Raw genomic sequence first — 19,913 nt, forward strand, 5'->3', positions numbered from 1 at the left:
AGTAAGTTTCTCTCTGCCCTGCTATAGTTTGCAGAGGCAGGAAGAGCCTCTGCTTCAAGACCATGGAGTCTCAAATCAACAGTAGATTCAAAAAATTTATTCCTCTGTGAGACAGGGATGACTATCTCCAAGTCAGTGATCCAAAAAAGCTGAGGGGCTACGGCAATCTGCACTATCTAACTTTTTGACACGGTAGAATCAAACTGCATTTAAGTACACATGACAAAACTGGAAAACAGTAAAAACTTTACTTGGGAGGAAGGAAGCATAAAACCATGGGTAAAATACATACAGTTACAACTTAAGTATTTTTGAATGGGATTTCCAAAATACGTATTTTTCACAAAGATATTCCAGTGCAGAGTTTTAAAATCAGACAAAGAAAGAAACATAAAGTAATAAAGTTATGCAAGAAATGCTTTCAAGTTTCCTAGAAAGGAGACACATAACCTCCTTCCCTTGGAGCTAATACAAAATACAAAGAGGAAGCAATGTTTTCTAAGCTCTGAAGCCTAACAACTCTAAAAACACAGTCTACTTCTGATAAAGGGCATTTTATTTGATATAGTACTAAATAATATAAAGGTAAGTTTAACAGTTGTTTCCTGAAATTGTCCATTCAGTTATTTTTATTTACTCAAACACTAAGAAAAATGAAGAGCTATTTTTATCTCCTGCCTTGCAATTGCTTTATCAAAATTGGCTTCATTAAATTGCACTGCACAGTCCAGCTCTGCATCACAAATTGATGCAGATTCATAACTTTCAATGGGAGGTGAATTTTATAGCTGAAAAGTATTTTACTAATAAATCTCAAAGCTCTACCAATGGAATAAAGTTATATCAGCAAAGCTTTTTTTTTCTTTTCTTTTTTAAAAAGCAATATAATTGTATAAATTACCCAGCTTATTTGCAGAGTTTTGCTTGTTAGTAGCCTGGAACAAGTATTATCCTACTAACAACAATCAGTATGAAATACGTGTGATGATGCTCACAGTTTCTACTGTAGTTTGCCAGATTTATATGCAATGGAATATACTGACTCAGGTCATACAACAACTAGACAAAAGATTATATTAAGCTTCTTAGATTAAATGTTCTGCAAGAAATCTTCAGTACTGACTTGATGTTGATCAATTATAATAGATTTTGACAGATCAGTACACTAAATTCAAAGAAAAAAGTTCTCATTCACTTCTAGGTCCTATAAATAATATAAATATTATCATTTGTAAAATAGAAAATAGGGAAGCCTACGGTAATATTTTCATTAATAATTATTGTAATAACATTGTTTCATATTCAGTGGTATTTTCATGAATTCTAACTTAAGTCGTGCATTGAAGACTACACTTAACTCAAGTTTTTAGACAAGTTTCAGTCTGCAACTCTGGTATGTTCATTACATGCATAAACTATGCTGGCTTATGTTTCAGCTTTCAGTTGTCTTCAAAAAAGGAAGTCACTCATTGTTATTTCATCTGTTATTTACTAATTTGATATTTCATGTCTATAACAACTCTCAGCTGTGCTCAGGTATGTATTTCCAGCAATTTAAATTGTTTGGTCAACAGCACCTTAACACTTTGAATCTCTCCTGGGCAAAAAAGCATTCTCCTTTCTTTCTCACTAAGCAACAAGAATTAAGGATAGCTGAAATCTGTGCAGGGATCTATCAGTCCTGTGTAGGAAATAAATACCATGTATCTTACAACTCAAGTCTTGGATCTAAACAGTTATCTCCCTAATTTTAAACAGATAGTTTATAAGGAGTAGGGAAAGTGAAAGTTGTCATTTACATGAAATTGGTCTCCAACATCTGTAGTCGGTACTTTTCCCTCAGAAACCCTTCTCTACCCGGGTTTCTCTCAATGGCTGCTTAACAGCCTTTCACTACAAGACAAAATTCATTACTTATTTTCTTGAGGTGAAACTTCAAGTATCATCTGGTAAAAGAACTCACATTTAAAATAAAAAGAATGTGCCAGTGATAGAACTAGTAATAAACTATTTAAGATTTTCAAAAGGGTAGCTCAACAGAAGATTAGATATGTATATGAACGATTGCAGAAAATGTGAGAGCTTTATAAAAGCAGACTGTTAAATACAGCTATCATCTTACCAATTCCAATGCAAAAAGGCTATCATCTTCCCAAACATTTTCAGAAATAGCATCACCAATAAGGAACATGTCTTCAACAAGCAATTCAAGAACTTCCATCGTCATTCTCCTACTGCCTAGGAATACAAATGAGAGGATAAATTCAAATACAGATAAAATATTTGTCGTGGTTTAACCCCAGCCAGCAACTAAACACCACACAGCCATTTGCTCACTCCCCCTACTCCAGTGGGATGGAGAAGAGAATCGGGAGAGTAGAAGTAAGAAAACCCGTGGGTTGAGATAAGAACAGTTTAATAATTGAAATAAAGTAAAATAGCAGTAGTAGTAATAATAATAATTATAAAAGAATATACAAAGGAAGTGATGCACGATGCAATTGCTCACCACCCACAGACCGATGCCCAGCCAGTCCCCCAGCAGTGATCGCTGCCTGCTGGCCAACTCCCCCCAGCTTACACACTGAGCACGATGTCATATGGTATGGAATATCCCTTTGGACAGTTTGGGTCAGCTGTCCTGGCTATGCTTCCTCCCAACTTCTTGTGCACCTGGCAAAGCATGGAGAAGCTGAAAAGTCCTTGACTACTGTAGGCACCATTTAGCAACAACTAAAACATCAGTGTGTTATCAATATTCTTCTCATACTAAATCCAAAACACAGGACTATACCACAGCTACTAGGAAGAAAATTAACTCTACCCCAGCCAAAACCAGGACAATATTATAATATGATATTCAGAAAACACCATCTTGAACAAGGGATTATTCCAAATCTGAAATTCTGATATTTTAATTTTCCTGTACATTTCTACTATGCTAATGCTAATTGCCCTCGACCACCAATAGCTCTGAATCATGGAAGACAACAACTAGCCAAAACCACAATAGAAAAGATTAAAGCAATCATATACTTGAAAAAAGACTGTATTTCCTTAAATCCTATAGTACTGCATAAACTTTATCACAGCTGTAAATCCAATTACTAGACTTCTTTCAAGTTCAGAATAACGTCACTTATTTCCCCCACCCAGGCAGCTAGGTTACAGATCTTCCATATATATTACCTCTTCCCGGGGTAATGTTAATCTGCATTTTTGGTAAAGCAGGAGTGGTTTTCTTCCCGGGTTATTTTGTTTGAGATCTTCTTTTTAAAGGCAAGGAGATGAATACCCACTTTATTCAGTTGTGCTTTTCCCCATAACAATTTTCTCCCCTTGTTTTTAGGCTAATATTTATTCATTTTCATTGCTCCTTCTGACTTAGTATCTCTTAATAACAAGGCTAATCTGGTCTGTCTATTAGTGACTTTTACACATTGTACAGTTTTATGCTTGAACACGGGGCCGCAAAGAAACCTGGCCCAAGCTTAAACATTTACAGCCTACATTTACTACAAATATAAACCTCCCCAGATAATGAGACAATAGAGGAGAAGCAGTCAAAGGCTAGAAGGTTTCATGAGTTACAAGGCAAAATATCTGGAGCCAGACCAAATATTTTCAACCTCATACAAGAGAGGATGCCAAAACTATCTGGCATCCTACGGAACCATACAGTGAGAGTTTCCCCCAAATACTCGATTTAGTGCAACTTTTGGCTTAGTTACTTGTTGATGGTATGTTTCTATTTAAAACCATGGATGGATTTCACACAACGCCATTGAATTTCCAATTTATTTTTTAACTACCATAAAAATTTTGCATCCTTCAAAATCTCTTTAAAAAAAGAAAAGCAAGTTCTACTGCTTGTTGTTATTGAACATTAATTTCTTCGTCACTTTTTCTATCTTTTGTAGATTTTATACACTGTAGAAGCCTTGTTGATATACTTGAGGAAAAAATATGTATATGTGTGTGTGTGACTATATATGTAGTGACAATGACCACAGCCTATGTAATTTGCAGCTTAAGTGATCTGCTCTGAGTGACCATATGGCAGAGAATGGCACTCTTTGAAAGCTTGCTTTTTCCTATCTCACAGAAGTGCTGTTTTCCATTTATTTTAGGCAAAACGTTGCCAATTTGAAGAGTGAATGCCTGAAAACTCCAAAAAGCACTTCTTCTCTCTTCACAATTATTTTGCAAATTCTTAATCAAATTTCTGTGTATAAACATTTGAAAGGTGACTTAATAAATTTCTCCATTATAATGCAAGTATTAAATAATGGTGGTTTTAATCTGAGTTATAGTTTCGAAATGTTATCTTTAGTTATTGACTTAATATCTGCAATAACACTTTGCTGTAGCTGTGGTAATCTACAGCAAGTAGTAGAACTGCCATTCTGCAAGTTCTTTCTGCCACACTCTTATATGAATATATCACCAAAATATCCATTTCCCAACACCTGTGGCAATTAGTATGTGCTAAGAGTTCGTTACTACTAAATGCACAGTAAGACAGATATAATCAGTAACTGTAAAACAAATATTTTGCTGTTCAGATTTAAATAATTGTCTTTAAGACATGCAGTATTAACACTGAACTTCAGACAAGTACGGTAGCTTAAAACCAATCACAGAAAACAAAAATAAAAACAAAACACCACACAAAAACAAACCAAAAAACCCACAACCCACACCACTATTGATTTCTGAAATTACTTCACTCACAAGACAGGTCAGCACAAAGGAAAAAAAATTCCAATGAACATCTCCACAAGGAACAGAATTTGAGCTTAACTGAAATACACATTATACTGTAAAATACAAGGAAGCAAATTTTGCAGTAAGCTTACTGTTCTTCCTTTGCCCAGTAATTTAAACAGTTAAAAGAAAAAGAAAACCTACACTATATCCTATCTACCATATAAGGTGATAATAATGTTAGTAAAAGTGCTTGTTGATTTTACTGAAGAAAACAATTCAGAAAATATAACCACACGAGAAAGACTGTGTTACTCTGTGTCACTGTCTCACAGTATCACAGTGTGCCTTCAGATCACAGGATTTCAGATCAATGGGAACAGGATAAAAATATTAGTTTGCTTGCAATCTATGTCTCATTAAAGCACGGTAGAAGAAAGAAGAAATATGATCTAGTAGAGTTTAAAAAGTGTGAAAAAACTAAGGGCAAGAGAAACAAAGACAGATCAACTTCATCTGAAAATGAAACTTTTAGTTCTATGATAAGATGCAAAGAAAAAAATCTTGAAAGATGGAAAAATTTACTATATTTTAACTCTGCAGATTTGAAGTGACATGCGCCAGAAATGGAAAAGATAAAAAATACATTTTCTGCAGTTTTACATTATAAATAAAAGAGAAGATGCCAGAAGTCATGAATGTGCTTGTGAAGAATTAATATTTAAATATCACTATTCTGAAAGGGGAAAACAAAACTTTTATTCATTTTAGTTTGGTTTATTACCAAAAAAATGAGGATTGAATAATTTTCCTGTGGACACAGATTAATGTTGATGTTACTATGAAACAAGTAAATTAGTATTTTGTGACAGAACAGAAAGTCATAAAAAATTATAAACAACCATGAAAACAACATTAAATGGCATTTTCATACATATTTCATACAATAAGTTAAAATCTCTACCCAGCTCAAGAAATGTTGACAGGTATATTAAAAAAACAACTTTTAGTATTCTAGTAATAGATAGATACACATCTGTGTACCGTTTAATATCTTCATCAATAGACAAGGGGATCGAGTGCACCCTCAGCAAGTTTGCAGATACCACCAAGCTGAGTGGTGCAGTCAACACACTTGAAGGATGGGATGCCATCCAGAGGGACCTGGACAAGCTCGAAAAGTGGGCCCGTGTGAACCTCATAAGGTTCAACAAGGCCAAGTGCAAGGTCCTGCCCGTGGGTCGGCACAACCCCTGGCATCAATACAGGCTGGGGGATGAAGGGGTTGAGAGCAGCCCTGACAAGAAGGACTTGGAGGTACTGGTGGATGAAAAGCCGGACATGAGCCAGCAATGTGCGCTCGCAGCCCAGAAGGCCAACCGTATCCTGGGCTGCATCAAAAGAAGCATGGCCAACATGTCGAGGGACGTGATTCTGCCCCTTTGCTCTGCTCTGCTCTGGTGAGACCCCACCTGGAGTACTGCATCCAGCTCTGGAACCCTCAGCACAAGAAAGACATGGACCTGTTGGAGCGGGTCCAGAGGAGGGCCACAAAAATGATCAGGGAGGTGGAACGCCTCTCCTATGAAGAAAGGCTGAGGGAGTTGGGGTTACTCAGCCTGGAGAAGAGAAGGCTTTGGGGAGACCTTATCGCAGCCTATCAGTACTTAAAGGGGGCTTATAAGAAAGATGGAGACAAACTTTTTAGTAGGGCCTGTTGCAACAGGACTAAACTAATGCCGTCTCCCACAGCATTCTCCTAGAGAAGATGGCGGCTCACGGCCTAGACAGGTGCACTCTTCGCTGGGTAAAAAACTGGCTGGACAGCCGAGCCCAGAGAGTTGTGGTGAAAAGAGTTAAATCCAGTTGGCGGCCGGTCACGAGCGGTGTTCCCCAGGGCTCAGTACTGGGGCCGGTCTTGTTCAATATCTTCATCAATGATCTGGATGAGGGGATCGAGTGCTCCCTCAGTAAGTTTGCAGACGACACCAAGTTGGGCAGGAGTGTTGATCTGCTCGAGGGTAGGAAGGCTCTGCAGAGGAACCTGGACAGGCTGGATCGATGGGCTGAGGCCAACTGTATAAGGTTCAACAAGGCCAAGTGCCGGGTCCTGCACTTCAGCCACAACAACCCCATGCAACGCTACAGGCTTGGGGAAGAGTGGCTGGAAAGCTGCCCGGAGGAAAAGGACCTGGGGGTGCTGGTCGACAGCCGGCTGAACATGAGCCGGCAGTGTGCTCAGGTGGCCAAGAAGACCAATGGCATCCTGGCCTGTATCAGAAATAGTGTGGCCAGCAGGAGTAAGGAGGTGATCGTGCCCCTGTACTCGGCACTGGTGAGGCCGCACCTCGAATACTGTGTTCAGTTTTGGGCCCCTCACTACAAGAAGGACATGGAGGTGCTGAAGCGTGTCCAGAGAAGGGCAACGAAGCTGGTGAAGGGCCTGGAGCACAAGTCTTATGAGGAGCGGCTGAGGGAACTGGGGTTGTTTAGTCTGGAGGAGGCTCAGGGGAGACCTCATCGCGCTCTACAACTACCTGAAAGGAGGTTGTAGCAAGGTGGGTGTTGGTCTCTTCTGCCAAGCAACTAGCGATAGGACGAGAGGAAATGGCCTCAAGTTGCGCCAAGGGAGGTTTAGATTGGACATTAGGAGAAATTTCTTTACTGAAAGAGTAGTCAGGCCTTGGAACAGGCTGCCCAGGGAATTGGTGGAGTCACCATCCCTGGAAGTATTTAAAAGATGTGTAGATGAGGCGCTTAGGGACATGGTGTAGTGGGCATGGTGTGTTGGGTTGACGGTTGGACTTGATTATCTTAGAGGTCTTTTCCAACCTTATTGATTCTATAAGGAAGACATTTTTTACAATGAGGGTGGTGAAACACCGGAACAGGTTGCCCAGAGAGGTGGTAGATGCCCCATCCCTGGAAACATTCAAGGTCAGGTTGGACAGGGCTCTGAGTAACCTGATCCAGTTGAAGATGTCCCTGCCCACGGCAGGAGGATTGGACTAGATGACCTTTAAAGGTCCCTTCCAACCCAAATTATTCTACGATTCTATGATTTCCAGTTGTTTGAAAACCTTACCACGTTTACCAATACCTGTTTTGAACGACATTGTTTTACAATTAAATACTATTTTAGACAACTAAAAGCAAAAAGACTGTCCTTCAAAACGCTTTGCAATTTAGAACCTTTGTAAATTAAAATAAAAATCATTAGTTGCAATTAAGACTATCATTACTTCTATTTCTTAATACATAATTATAATCTGTTACTGCATTCATAAGAATAGAAACAAACCTTTTCTCAGAATTTTTGTTTATTATTTCTTGAACAGGAGGAAAACTCTATGTTCAAAGAGATCAGAACACATCTTGTTAAATGTGGTTATTTTTTCATCTTCTTGAATGACATTTTATTCAGCCACACCATTTTACCACCACACACCCACTTCTTCCTACCACTACTTCCCACCATTAGTACAAAGCACTTGAAACTTCTGCAGCAATTCTGGAAATCAATGAGAAGATTCAAGCTTTATGACCTGAACAAAGTCCCTAAAAAAAGAACTGTTATACCTAGCTACAGTATATCAGTAATCATCTGTACCTTATTTATTTGAGGTACTCACCTCATAATACCAACTTCTTAAGAGGTTTGTACCAAAGATGGAAAGAATACATAAGTGAAATACTTAATTGAAAACTTTCCCACCTGTTCTTAGAAGAGGTATTGCATTTTCCAAGATCGAAACACAGAACTGAGGAAGGCTAAGCTGCTTCATCTGTAATTCCAAAGTGTCCTCGTTTTCGGTATCTGGTAGGTCAATATGTCGTACATCAAGTGGTGAATGCAGAGAGATTCTGGAGTTTGCATTTGCTTGGGTACTGTTTCCACTTAAAACAACACACAAACAAAACAAAACAAACAAAAAAAGACATAGTTAACTCTTGCAAAGAGAAAACCCATATATGTATAGATGTTAAAAATAGCATTAAGTATTTTAATGTCTTCCTTCTTTAATGCATATCCTTCTTTCCATCCCAATCTTTCTCTGCTATCCACCAGCGTTGCAGGAAAAGGGGGATTTTGTTTGGTTGGTTTTTTCAAATGTCAGAACTGGTAGCATCACAAGTGAATGCCTACTGTTTTGGCAGTCATCTTCAAATGCACTTAGAAATGTGTACTGGAAGAAATACACATGCAGTGAATATGATATTGCAAGAGAAAAATCGTTGGTTTGAAATATTATTTTTGATGAACAAAGTCTATTAGTTGCTTGAAGCAAGGCTACTTACTAAATCAAATTTCAGCCTGAACTATACCTACTACATTAAAACCATTCTATGCGGCTAGCCACAAGAATCTTTAGAAGGAAAATTAAGTAAGTGTGCCCTATGTTTAAGCCTGTAGGACTTCTTTGTCCACTGTAGGACAAGAGAATATTTTCTGTTTAAGAAAGCCTGAAGTGCAACCAAGTATATATTACAAAATATATATATAGTTATTGTATTATGTAAATAATTATTTAAAATTATGAGCTCTATATATAGTTTGTAATTTTATTATTTTCCAAGTGCTTTCAAAAATAATCTAATTCTTTTGGCAGCATTATAATTAATACAACTCAGAATGAATGTTTCTTTATGTTTTTTTCTTATCCTAAACAACATCTAGCAATCTTGAATTGCTTTAAAAACCTGTACGACTTTTATAGTTTTTTTTTGTTTGATTGCTTTTTTATTATTAAACAAGCTGAAGAAACTGAATTGTGACATCACTGTGTTACATTATATTGTCTAACTAAATGTAAAAGATGTCTAAAGAATAGCAATTAAGAATTTAAAAGCCAACTGATTTTAAGAGATCAATAGAGGACTGTAAGCAAAATAGAAGAGTTCACCAATATATAGTGGTTCTGACTGCACTTACCAGAGGGTAAGGAAGGAGAGGTATCAATCATAAAAACAATTCAGAAGAGGAAAGGTTAAGTTTCCAGGCAGAATTTGAAACACACAAAGAGATAGATTGAAGAGTCTCAAGATTTAAGAACAAGGAAAAAGAAGAGTTACATATAGAATGGCAATAAACAAATAATTTATATTATGTTGAAGAAGACAAGATTCACTAAAAGCAGCTCTTCCATATCAAAATCAGCAATGTCAGAGCAACACTATAATCATTTCCCTCTATCATATTTTCTATTCAACATCATGTTTTTCTTTATGCTGTCTCTGGGTTAAATTATATCTTTGTAAGAAATGGGCAGTGAGCAGCTCTACTTCAGCACACAGGATGTAAGAAGATAAAAGTGTACCGTCATGAACAGCTCATAATATGGCCTTATACTTTCAATAAATTACCACTCCCTGGTTTGTAGATGTCTCCTCACAGCCTTAACTGGTACTTACTCTTATGTAGGTTTCCTTAACTACAGTGATAACCAGGCATGCCTATCTCTTGCACAGAATATACCAGCTACTGTTAACTGTTCAATTGGGGAAAATGGTGAGGTCCTAGAATGCATAAAGTCTGGAGTTCATTTACAGTGCCATACTAGGTACAAAATAAAAAATGAATATATTAGACTTAAGATGAGTGAAAATAACCTTTTAATATAATGACTCTCAAGATGCATTTACAATTAACTACATGATCTATTCTCATCTGTAATATCACAGTCTATTTGAATAGCTAAGAGTTACTCAATCACTAAGCCAATATACCACAGAGACTCAAAACAACTACCAACAAGCACACAGTAAGGATTCACAAGAACTTTTAAGTTCCCACATACTAAAAGACATTGGTTCTTGAACAGCAGCTTTAAGTCTGTTGTGTCAAGATGAGTAACAAAACCACAAACGAACAACAACCTCAACATTTTGAGGGTATACAGACAATTCATAATTTCATATTGGAGTTCAATTTTTAGATGATATACATCTGAAATTTGTTGTCAGATTTAACAACAAAGTTTAAAACTTCAATGGAAATCTTTATACAGCATAGCATTTTTGACAGTACTGTACACCGTTACCTATGGAATGGCCATTCAATTTATAAGAACTTATGGGGTCATCTGCTGAAGAAAAAGAAAAATCCCTGACTTTACAGCAATAGCCTGAATAAATGCTTTTCGGCATCTTACAGATATATGCACAAGCAATAAGAATTAATACTGAGAGACTCCATTAAAAATGCAGGTTAGGTACAGAATGTGGTAGGTAAAACTTATCTAATGCATTCTGAACACCACTTAAAAAACTCACTGTTTAATTCATAAACATGGTTTGAATTTTCACAGGTTAATAAAATTCTTACATCATCCTACACACTGACAAGGAGATGATGATATAATCCTATATTAATAATTTTTTAACTGAAGTGTAAGCTATTTCCTATTTTATTCACCTGGAAGATGCTGCATCCCAGTCTTGACCATCTCCTCTAGGACGCTGAACTGTCCGTCCAATCACAGATGGCCGAGGGCTACTACTTCCAGGTGATGGATTCTGAGAACAAGGAGGACCTCTCACTTCTTGACAGTAAGAAATAGATGAATTCTGGGAAGCTATGCCTTTATGTAACACAAATCATATGTTTTCCATTAGTGGAATCCATTATTCTGAAAGATACTACATAGTGAAGTAATGGTAAAAGTAACTAAAGTAAGATATGGAAAACACCAAGTAAAGATTGGTGAGCTAGGACAACCTATCACTGGCAAGTAGCAGAGTTTGGAAACTCAATTGTTAGGCAAAACCATTGAAATTTAAAGTTGAATCATAGATCTTGAGTTTTAAAAATACAAACTTAGTGTCTGACTAAGGCTATTGGATTTGTTGATGTTATAACTGAATTAGCAAAGAAACAGCCAATATCATTTATTAAGACAGCAAATATAGTGGCAATCTTATGAAGAGAACCAGACTACCAATTTACAGAAACAATGGAAACAGAAAGATCATTATAACTCATCTACACTATTAAATCTACAAAATTTAAGCATCAAGAACATTGTGAAATAGCCCTAATGACTGTAAAATCCAAAACAATGATTAAACTATTTTCAGCCATTAGAATAAAAAAAGAAAATTAACATAGCTCATGAAATTAGTAACTAAATTGTTAAGCACTAATAGCTTGAAAACTTTTCTGAAACTCTGCCCACTTTTATTTTACAGATTTCATTTCATTTTAGTTAAAAATCCCTTTCCTGCTGACATACAAACAGTTAGATACCGGGAAAAGTTGATGAATGGAGAATCACAGGAAACTGTAAAAATGAACAAGTATTTTAAAATAATGCAAGTACTCTAAAAATATTTACCTACATGAATAGTACTGAACACCATCATTTAGCAAAGCAGTTTCACAAGATTACATTTGCTATAAAGCTGTGGGTTGGCTTTTTTTTTTTTTAATCATTTTAGACAATCTTACCTGTAGTAAAAACGCAATAGTATTTCAAACATTTAAAAATACCTACCTTGCTCTGTGGAAAAAAAACTTGGATCTCTGTAAAAATTAAGTCTGCTTCTCAAGAAGATGCACAACTGTTGCAGGCATGACACAGCCTGCAAAGCCAACCGATGTCTTCCATCTCCTCCGAAAGCCAGGTTTAGCAGAGACAAAAGGCTCTGCAAATACAAAACCATCAATACTGGTAGCTGAACATTAATCCACCTTCACGAACAACCATACCAGCAAGAGTCTTGCACTAAATACAGTTCACAGATATTTCTAAGTGTTTGAAAATCACAGCAAAGAATAAATAGGCTTAACTACCATTTTCCTACTGAATGAAGGCTATCAGTCCTAAGGAAAAAACTGAGTTCCACATTATATTTCCAATAAAGTCACTACTTTCATTATGAGAGCCCATTAGATGGTGTGCATATGACAGTGACACAATTTTATCTTATCCAGAAGAAACAAAGTATTACTTCACAACACACTTCATTACTGATTAGCAATATACATTATTACAACCAAATAACTTTCTAAATACAATATATAGATAATGTCCCCTTTTCTATGCACCTAGAGTTTACATAACGGAACTTTTGTTTAGCTATTTTGTTTAGAAACAAATTGTATCATTTACATCAATTCTTACTTGGCAAAACTTATACCATAGCACAATAAAAACCTTAAACTTTATGTGAATTCTTGCCTGTACAATCTTTGGTCTTTGAAGAAAAATCTCAGCAGGAAAATCTTGCATAATCACATCCTGAAGAAGCTCACACGTACTCCAAATTAAACTTTGGTTGTTACTTCTTAAAGAGCTAAAAATGCAGTTCATATTTAAATATGTATTAAAATGAAAAAAAAAACCACCAGTAATCATTAGCTTGAACAAGTCTTTACAAGAAAGTTCTAATCACAACACTGAAGAATCTAAAGAAAAAAAAGCTGTAATTCTATTGTCATTCCATTTTTTAACTTGAATTATTCCTTAGCTATGCTAATTCTGTATACAATAAAGAACAAACTCAATTTAAGCTGTTATCAAACTACATGTAAAATTAAGTTCCCAGAGGAGAAATAACTTTATTGATTCTGAATTTGAAATTAAGATAAGAAAGACTGGAAATTTCCTGTGAAGCTAGTGATTATCTCAGTAGTATACAGCAAGTAATCTAACTCTTACCAATAAGAAAGTTTTTTTCATTACCAAGGTTCATGTATAACTTAAAAGCACTTGAATTACATATGTAGGAAGTTGCATAAAGGAAGAAATTTATTAGCTATTCTCTAACATGTGTATTAGTAAATAGTAAGAACCTTTTGGGTATTCTACTTCACTTTTCTTTTTTCTATTTTCATTGTTTCAGAAATCACTGTTCGTGAAACCACTGTAAAACAATCAAACATGTCCAGTTTTAAGGACCTGTGTTCTTTTTCCAGACTCAGGCATAAAGAAAATTAAATATTAAAGAGGATTTCCAGCTTCAGAGATCTTTTGAAAGGAAAAAAACAAAAACCTATTACAAGAAAGCTTACAGTTAGAGTAGACTTGTTAAATAGTCCAGTCTATGACACTGCATTGCTGGCTATGCTAGAAATCTATCACAGCTCTGTGTCAACTCATAAGGAATCCCAACTACAGAACTTTTCCTTGGGCGACTTCAAATACTGTTTTTCCAAATGAAAGTCAAAAACAAACAAACAAAAAAACACCAAAAAAAATCACTGCAGAAAGATGATCTGCACGACTCAATGCCTGGATAAGGCATTGTACCTAAACTTATTGGCCTAAACCTAGTTAAGCTACTACTGAAAGTATGGATTTCTCTGCCAAGTGGCCGTGGGGATAAAATAAATAATGATTTTATTCCAGCTTGTTCTAAAATTAAATGAATGAAATCTTTGATCCACTTGAGAAATTCAGAAGACAGACTGAAGTGTCATGAACAAAAAAAAATGTACTCTGAATTAAACACAAAGAATGGAGAGCAACATTAACAGAAGAACTGTCCTATTACAACTCACTGTTTATCTGCTCTGCCCACCTTCAGTGCAGCTTTTACGATCATTTATCAAAAATTAACTCATTAGGTTATTTACAGGAACAGTCTAATGATGCAGAAGGACAGAAATTCAGAACCACTCTTAGCCAAGAAAAAGAAAAACTACAAGCAAACTGTAATGTTTCTATTACTGTACCTTTCATTTGATGAAAGAACATGTCTATCTGTTGAAGTCAGTGTTAGCCAAGGAAATGTGGAAAATTTCAAGCATTTCACTGTAAAAAAAGAGAGCAGATATTATGGAGTATATTTTATAGAAGTATTACACTGTATATTTCCATGGCAAAGCCAAAAAAATATGAACTATATACTATCTGAAATAGAAATACCTTTTACTAAATATAAACTCATACAAACACAAGTGCTTCTAATAAGAGTTTTCAGCAATACCAAAAAAATATGAAGGTCATCTCAAATAAAAATGAAATACGTTTATTGAAGAAAGTTTTAGCAAATAGAAAACACAGCATTAGTGGAAGAGTACTAGATCCCCCACATCATGCTTTCAATCAAATTAAAATTTTGTTCTGCTACTAAAGAATATTTATTAGCATAATCTCTAAAAATGGAAAATTTACCTTATGCTTTTAGTCTTAAAGCAGTAGAAATTATAGTTGTTACTAAATTATGACACATAATAACTTTTTAACTAACATAACTTTAAAGCTATTTTTAACTTAAAGTTTGTAATAATTATTGTGCAATTCTAAAGATAGCTGATACACTGCTAAAAAAAGTAATCTGGTGATTTACATACAGTAACTCCAAAGTTATATTTTAAAATCTAGTTCTCAGCACCGTATTGTATGTTAAACATGACGCTCTCTTATGAACTGCTACTAGTATATTGGTACAGGCAGACTTGCCAAAATAATATTGGTCTGCGTTTGTCAGTGAAACATTTCATATCATTTTACTGACAAAAAAATAAAAGCGTAACACTGGTTTTCATTTAGATACAGGGCAAAGATTTCTAAAACACCTAATCTAGTTTTCTGAAAAGTAGAAAGGTACTTCAGACTAAGTTTTGTTGAAATAAAAAGGTACTTAAACAGCCACTTTTGATCACAGAACACAGTTCTTCTGAAAATCATGAGCGGTTTAAATAATTTTAAAAATTACAGCATATTTTAACATAATTTACATATTCCAAAGAGTTACACTAACTAGTTACTAGAAAAGAGAAAAATCTATTAAGACGAATGTCATTTTTATAAGCATTATAATTGTAGTTTCTGTGATACTAGATTTCACTAGAATAAAAACAGACAAAAGAATAGCCAATAACAATATTTGTAATGGAATTCAATCTAAATTACAACTCTAAGCACTTTCTGTAATTAACATATTCTTATTTTATAACTACACATACCAACTGTTCTTTTGGGAGGTATTTCTAACTGCGGCAGATGACTTCTACCTTGACAAAAATATCCAGTGAATAATTCCGCTTGAGGTAGAACTAAAACAAATAAAGGGTAAGTTTAAAAAATGTACACTAAAAAAAAAAAAGCAACCAAAAGCAAAACTCAATTTATCTTCATGCTTTTCCTGAACTGCCTCCCTTTTGCCCTTGAGTTTTAACCTGTTAAGGAAACAGATTTAAAATAGTCTCAGAAGATCAGGAAAGCAGAGTAAAAACAGCGTGTTGATGTCTATTTTTTACAGTCATATTCTGCAACTGTAAAGTTTTTTTCCATTTTCTTACATTACCTCGCATACCATACAAGCAATAGGAAAAACAATTACACAAAATGTATTGCCTGATTGAGAACTGGCAGTCAAAAAAATGTTTTCCTCTAATCTACCTATATAGTAATAAAATTAACTATTTAAATTAACTATTTAAAATCTTTTTCTACCAAAACTGCTGTCTTTTCAGCAGCTGAAAAGTTGTCCTCTTGTATATAATATGTGTATTATTAAATACACAACTAATACACAAACTGTATAACAAAATATACAGAAGGTATGTAACATTAAAAGCAATCTCTCCAGAACATAATATTTAGTTCAAAGGATCAAACTAGATAATGCCCAGATTATTAGTTTACAATTTTTCCCAGTAACTCAAGTTGAAAGAAAAATACAACACTTCTGTTACTAAGCATTAAGATTATTTAATCCACACATGTATACAATTTACAGCATAAGTAGGAATTATGCACAATACGTCAACTGGGTAGTTTCAAAAAGATGTAGTTTAAGAATGTATATGTAAAAAATTGTTGTATTATTCCCCATGCAGTGGCAATCTTAGGTAAAAATCTAGCTAAACCTTTATGTGGGCACAGGAAGGAAAAAAGAAAAAAAAAAAATTAATCAACAGTCACCACATAGTTCTAGCAAACTAAAACTCCAACCATTAGACAGGCTGCAAAAACCACAGGAAAATTACTTTTATCTCTGAGATTGCACAGTATGAGTGACAGACGTGTCACTATTACTACACCATGCAGTATAACAGCAGTGTCTTCCCCACAAGAACCAGGAGGATGAAGTAAGAACCTCCACGGTATGTAATTTTCTCCTCTATGCTTTGTGCTAAAATTTTTAAGGCAGAAGAGAACCACAAGGGTTTACTTTTTGACTACATCTAAGAGGCACTGTAAATCATTGTAACAGATAGATAATAAGCTAGATAACAGAAGCAAGTAACAGTACTTCACATATGTGAAGCACTTCACACATAACATGAAATTTTAAACAAAGTTTACATATTGTTCTATGACAAATACTTACCCAAAACTAAGCAGACAGTGCATACACACTAATGTAGTTTTAAAAATCATTCTGCTAGGATCACTTACTGCTTCACCTTTTTAAGATTTGAAATGCTCTCAAAGTTAAAGTCTACTATGTAAAGAAAAGTAGCAAAGCATACTGGCTTAATTACAGATTTGTTGAAAGTTGCTACACTTGCTACCATAGAGCAGTCTTCGATAGTTCATGTCCTGCGTCATGCCCTTTTTACATTATAGCAAGCAGCTATTTCACATTGAAGAAATGGACAGAGAAGGTCTGATTACAAACAACAGGATTGTTCTTGTGCAGAGAATTCCACTAAAGGAATTAGCCTGATTTAGCCAAGATCACACTTCCTCTGGCAGAATCTGCTTACCATACACTTCACTGATCTCTCAGGAACAAATTGCCTGGTGTGCCTGAAAACCTCAACTTTTCACAGCCTAGAAGCTTTTCATTTACTTTATTTTAATTTAAAAAAAATCATACTTCAAAATACGTAATTTACCTCGTTGATCTACTGACGGCTGAGACTGAGTTTGATAACATACTGATAAAGAACTAGAAGGAAGTCCAGCAGGAAGGAAGAACAGTCCATCCACAATCCCATCAATTATAGCCTGCAAGTTTGGATCCACATTGGGGCGAAGCTGAGAGAAGAATTCCACTGCACCAATTCCAATCATTTTCTGAGCAGCAGGTGGATGCTACATTAGGACAAATAACTGACAAAGTTAGCCTGAAGAGTCTCAAGGTCTTTTGGAGGGGGGTGCCAGGGGGAGGGGAAGAAGCAGGGCAGGGGGAAGAAAGGAAAGAATTGTAATCAAAACTTAAGTTAGATTTTGTTTTTATTTGTTTAGACCATCCATCACTATCAAGGATGGGATTATTTTTTTTCTCTGCATAGCTGCTGTTTAGTGATTAAAACACAAGAATGTAAGAATCTGAGATCTCTGAAATTTCTGCAACATTTTCTCAACTTTTTTTAAAATAAGTTGTACCGTTGTTCAAATCTTCACTTTTCAGGAACAGTGCAAGTGCTTAGCTGAAATCATGTCCCAAAGAAGAAATTAAACACTAAATGAGAAACTAAAGAAGCAGAGGAACTAAAGCAGAAACCCAGAAAAGAATGATTCTTTTCAGCTATCCCTCTGATCTATTGCAAGTCACTTAAGTTGCTTTCATTTCTGTCTACACACATGTGGCTTTATTATTCACGTCTTTATAAAACACTCTAAAATCTCATTACATGAGCTACAAAATCAAATAATATCCAGTTTTAATTAGCTTTAGCATGCTAAAGACATATAGTTTAAATATAAATAAATGTAAGTATGTCATACCTTGATCAAACTGTTCACAAAATTTAGTACTTCTTCTTTCATTGGTACGACTGGAAAATTGAACCACTCCAAAAGATTAAGGAAAAGCACTTTTTCATGGACCAGATCGGCATATGAAATCAAGTTATGATCTAATTTAAATAGAATAGTCTTCAGAGATCGTTCTCTTATCTCTGCCAGTTCGTGACCTGCCCAAAAAAAAAGGATTAAAACACCCATAAAATCATCTGACACAACTTATTTCTTAGTTGGACAAACAGAATACTGACAAAGATCTGTGAAAAAGCTAGCTTTTATGCTGTCAGTATTATGCTTACCAGGAAGACAAATATGATTGCATTCACCAGCAGTAAGTTAATCAAGTATGCACGGTGTAAAAGCTGAAATATTACAAAATACAGCGATATAATCTGGTGCCAAATGTAAAACATGAGGACGGCCTTTTTCTTGAAGCACACAACGAAATCCTGAAAACCTCTACCACAATACATTGTGGATACCGAGAGCTGCCTCAGACTCACCAATGGGACAAAAGCCTACCCAAGCCTATCGAATCGAAAAGCACCATATCTGAAGGGGACAGCTTCGGCATTTCCTAGGGAATGCCACTGTCCCCTCCACCTCCGCAGCGGGGAGAGGAGTGGGAAAGCACAAGGCGGGAAAGCGCCGAGGGGCCCGGGGGGCGGCCGCGTGGAAGCGGAGGTCGGGCAGGGACTGCCGCGCCCCGCGAGTGCCGAGGAAGGAAGCAGCCCCCGGCTCCCTCCCTCCCAGGCCAGCGACCGAGCTCCCACACGCAGCCGACGGGCCCGTTCCGCAGGTGAAACCCCCGCAGTGCCGTAGGCGGGCGGGGGGCAGGCCCCTCGCCGCCCCCCTGCACACAGCCCCGCGGAGGGGCCGGGGCAGCCGCGGCGCCCCTCGGCAGCCGGGCCCGCTGCCCCGAGAGGGCGAGGGGAGCCGTTACCCAGCTTCCTGACGAGCGGTGACAACTCCATCGCGCCCCTCGCCCCGCCGACATTCAACCGCCGCGCCGGTTCCGCCGCCAGCCCGCCCCGCCTGACCAAGGGCGGCCGCGGTGCACCTTGGGAAACGTAGTCCGCTCCCCTGCCCCCTTTGGCTCGCCGCTTCCCCGACCGCCCTCTGCTGCGCGCGAAGCACGCTGGGAGCTGTCATCCCCCTGCCGAACGCCGGAGCGTGCCGGCGGGCGCACAAGCAACTACAACTCCCATGCAGCCCCGCGCCGAGCCCTCTCGCCCCGCTACGGGAGTCGACGGGCGAGGCGGTTTTGCGGTTGCGCGGCGGCCGCCGGGGCTGGGCGGGTGCGGAGGGTCTTCGGCTGGGCGCGATCCCCGGGCCGCGGTGGCAGCGATAAGCCGGCCGGTGCTGGCGCGGGTGCTGTTGTCCTCCGCGTCCCAGGGAAACATGGACTGGAGCCGTTTCCCAGTGCGGGCCCCGGGGGAGGCCCAGGGCCTGGCGCCGCCCAGGGGTCCTCTCTTCGGCGGCGGCGCGCCCTGCCTTCCCCGGGGGAGAGCGCACCGCCTGGGAAGCCGTGCCGCTGGCAGGGAATTTGTGGGATCCTGA

The 19,913-nt window shown here is 37.3% G+C and overlaps 1 protein-coding gene across 2 annotated transcripts in view; it reads right to left on the reverse strand.

The window, feature by feature from the left end:
* The window catches only part of RTTN (rotatin), an 87,528-nt gene extending 68,131 nt beyond the window's left edge, over nucleotides 1-19,397 (reverse strand). For both annotated transcript variants that reach the window (XM_075142171.1, XM_075142173.1), the window contains exons 1-10: nucleotides 19,297-19,397; nucleotides 18,336-18,523; nucleotides 17,501-17,699; nucleotides 15,620-15,709; nucleotides 14,384-14,462; nucleotides 12,888-13,002; nucleotides 12,201-12,351; nucleotides 11,123-11,288; nucleotides 8,423-8,604; nucleotides 2,123-2,238 (exon numbers count right to left, since the gene is read on the reverse strand). In XM_075142171.1, the coding sequence (XP_074998272.1) occupies nucleotides 2,123-2,238; nucleotides 8,423-8,604; nucleotides 11,123-11,288; nucleotides 12,201-12,351; nucleotides 12,888-13,002; nucleotides 14,384-14,462; nucleotides 15,620-15,709; nucleotides 17,501-17,699; nucleotides 18,336-18,523; nucleotides 19,297-19,327 (1,317 nt within the window). In that variant the 5' untranslated portion in view covers nucleotides 19,328-19,397. The remainder of the gene's footprint in view (nucleotides 1-2,122; nucleotides 2,239-8,422; nucleotides 8,605-11,122; nucleotides 11,289-12,200; nucleotides 12,352-12,887; nucleotides 13,003-14,383; nucleotides 14,463-15,619; nucleotides 15,710-17,500; nucleotides 17,700-18,335; nucleotides 18,524-19,296) is intronic.
* Nucleotides 19,398-19,913: the final 516 nt, after the last annotated feature.

The sequence above is a fragment of the Calonectris borealis genome, chromosome 2 (assembly GCF_964195595.1).
Source record: "Calonectris borealis chromosome 2, bCalBor7.hap1.2, whole genome shotgun sequence".
Lineage (NCBI taxonomy): Eukaryota > Metazoa > Chordata > Aves > Procellariiformes > Procellariidae > Calonectris > Calonectris borealis.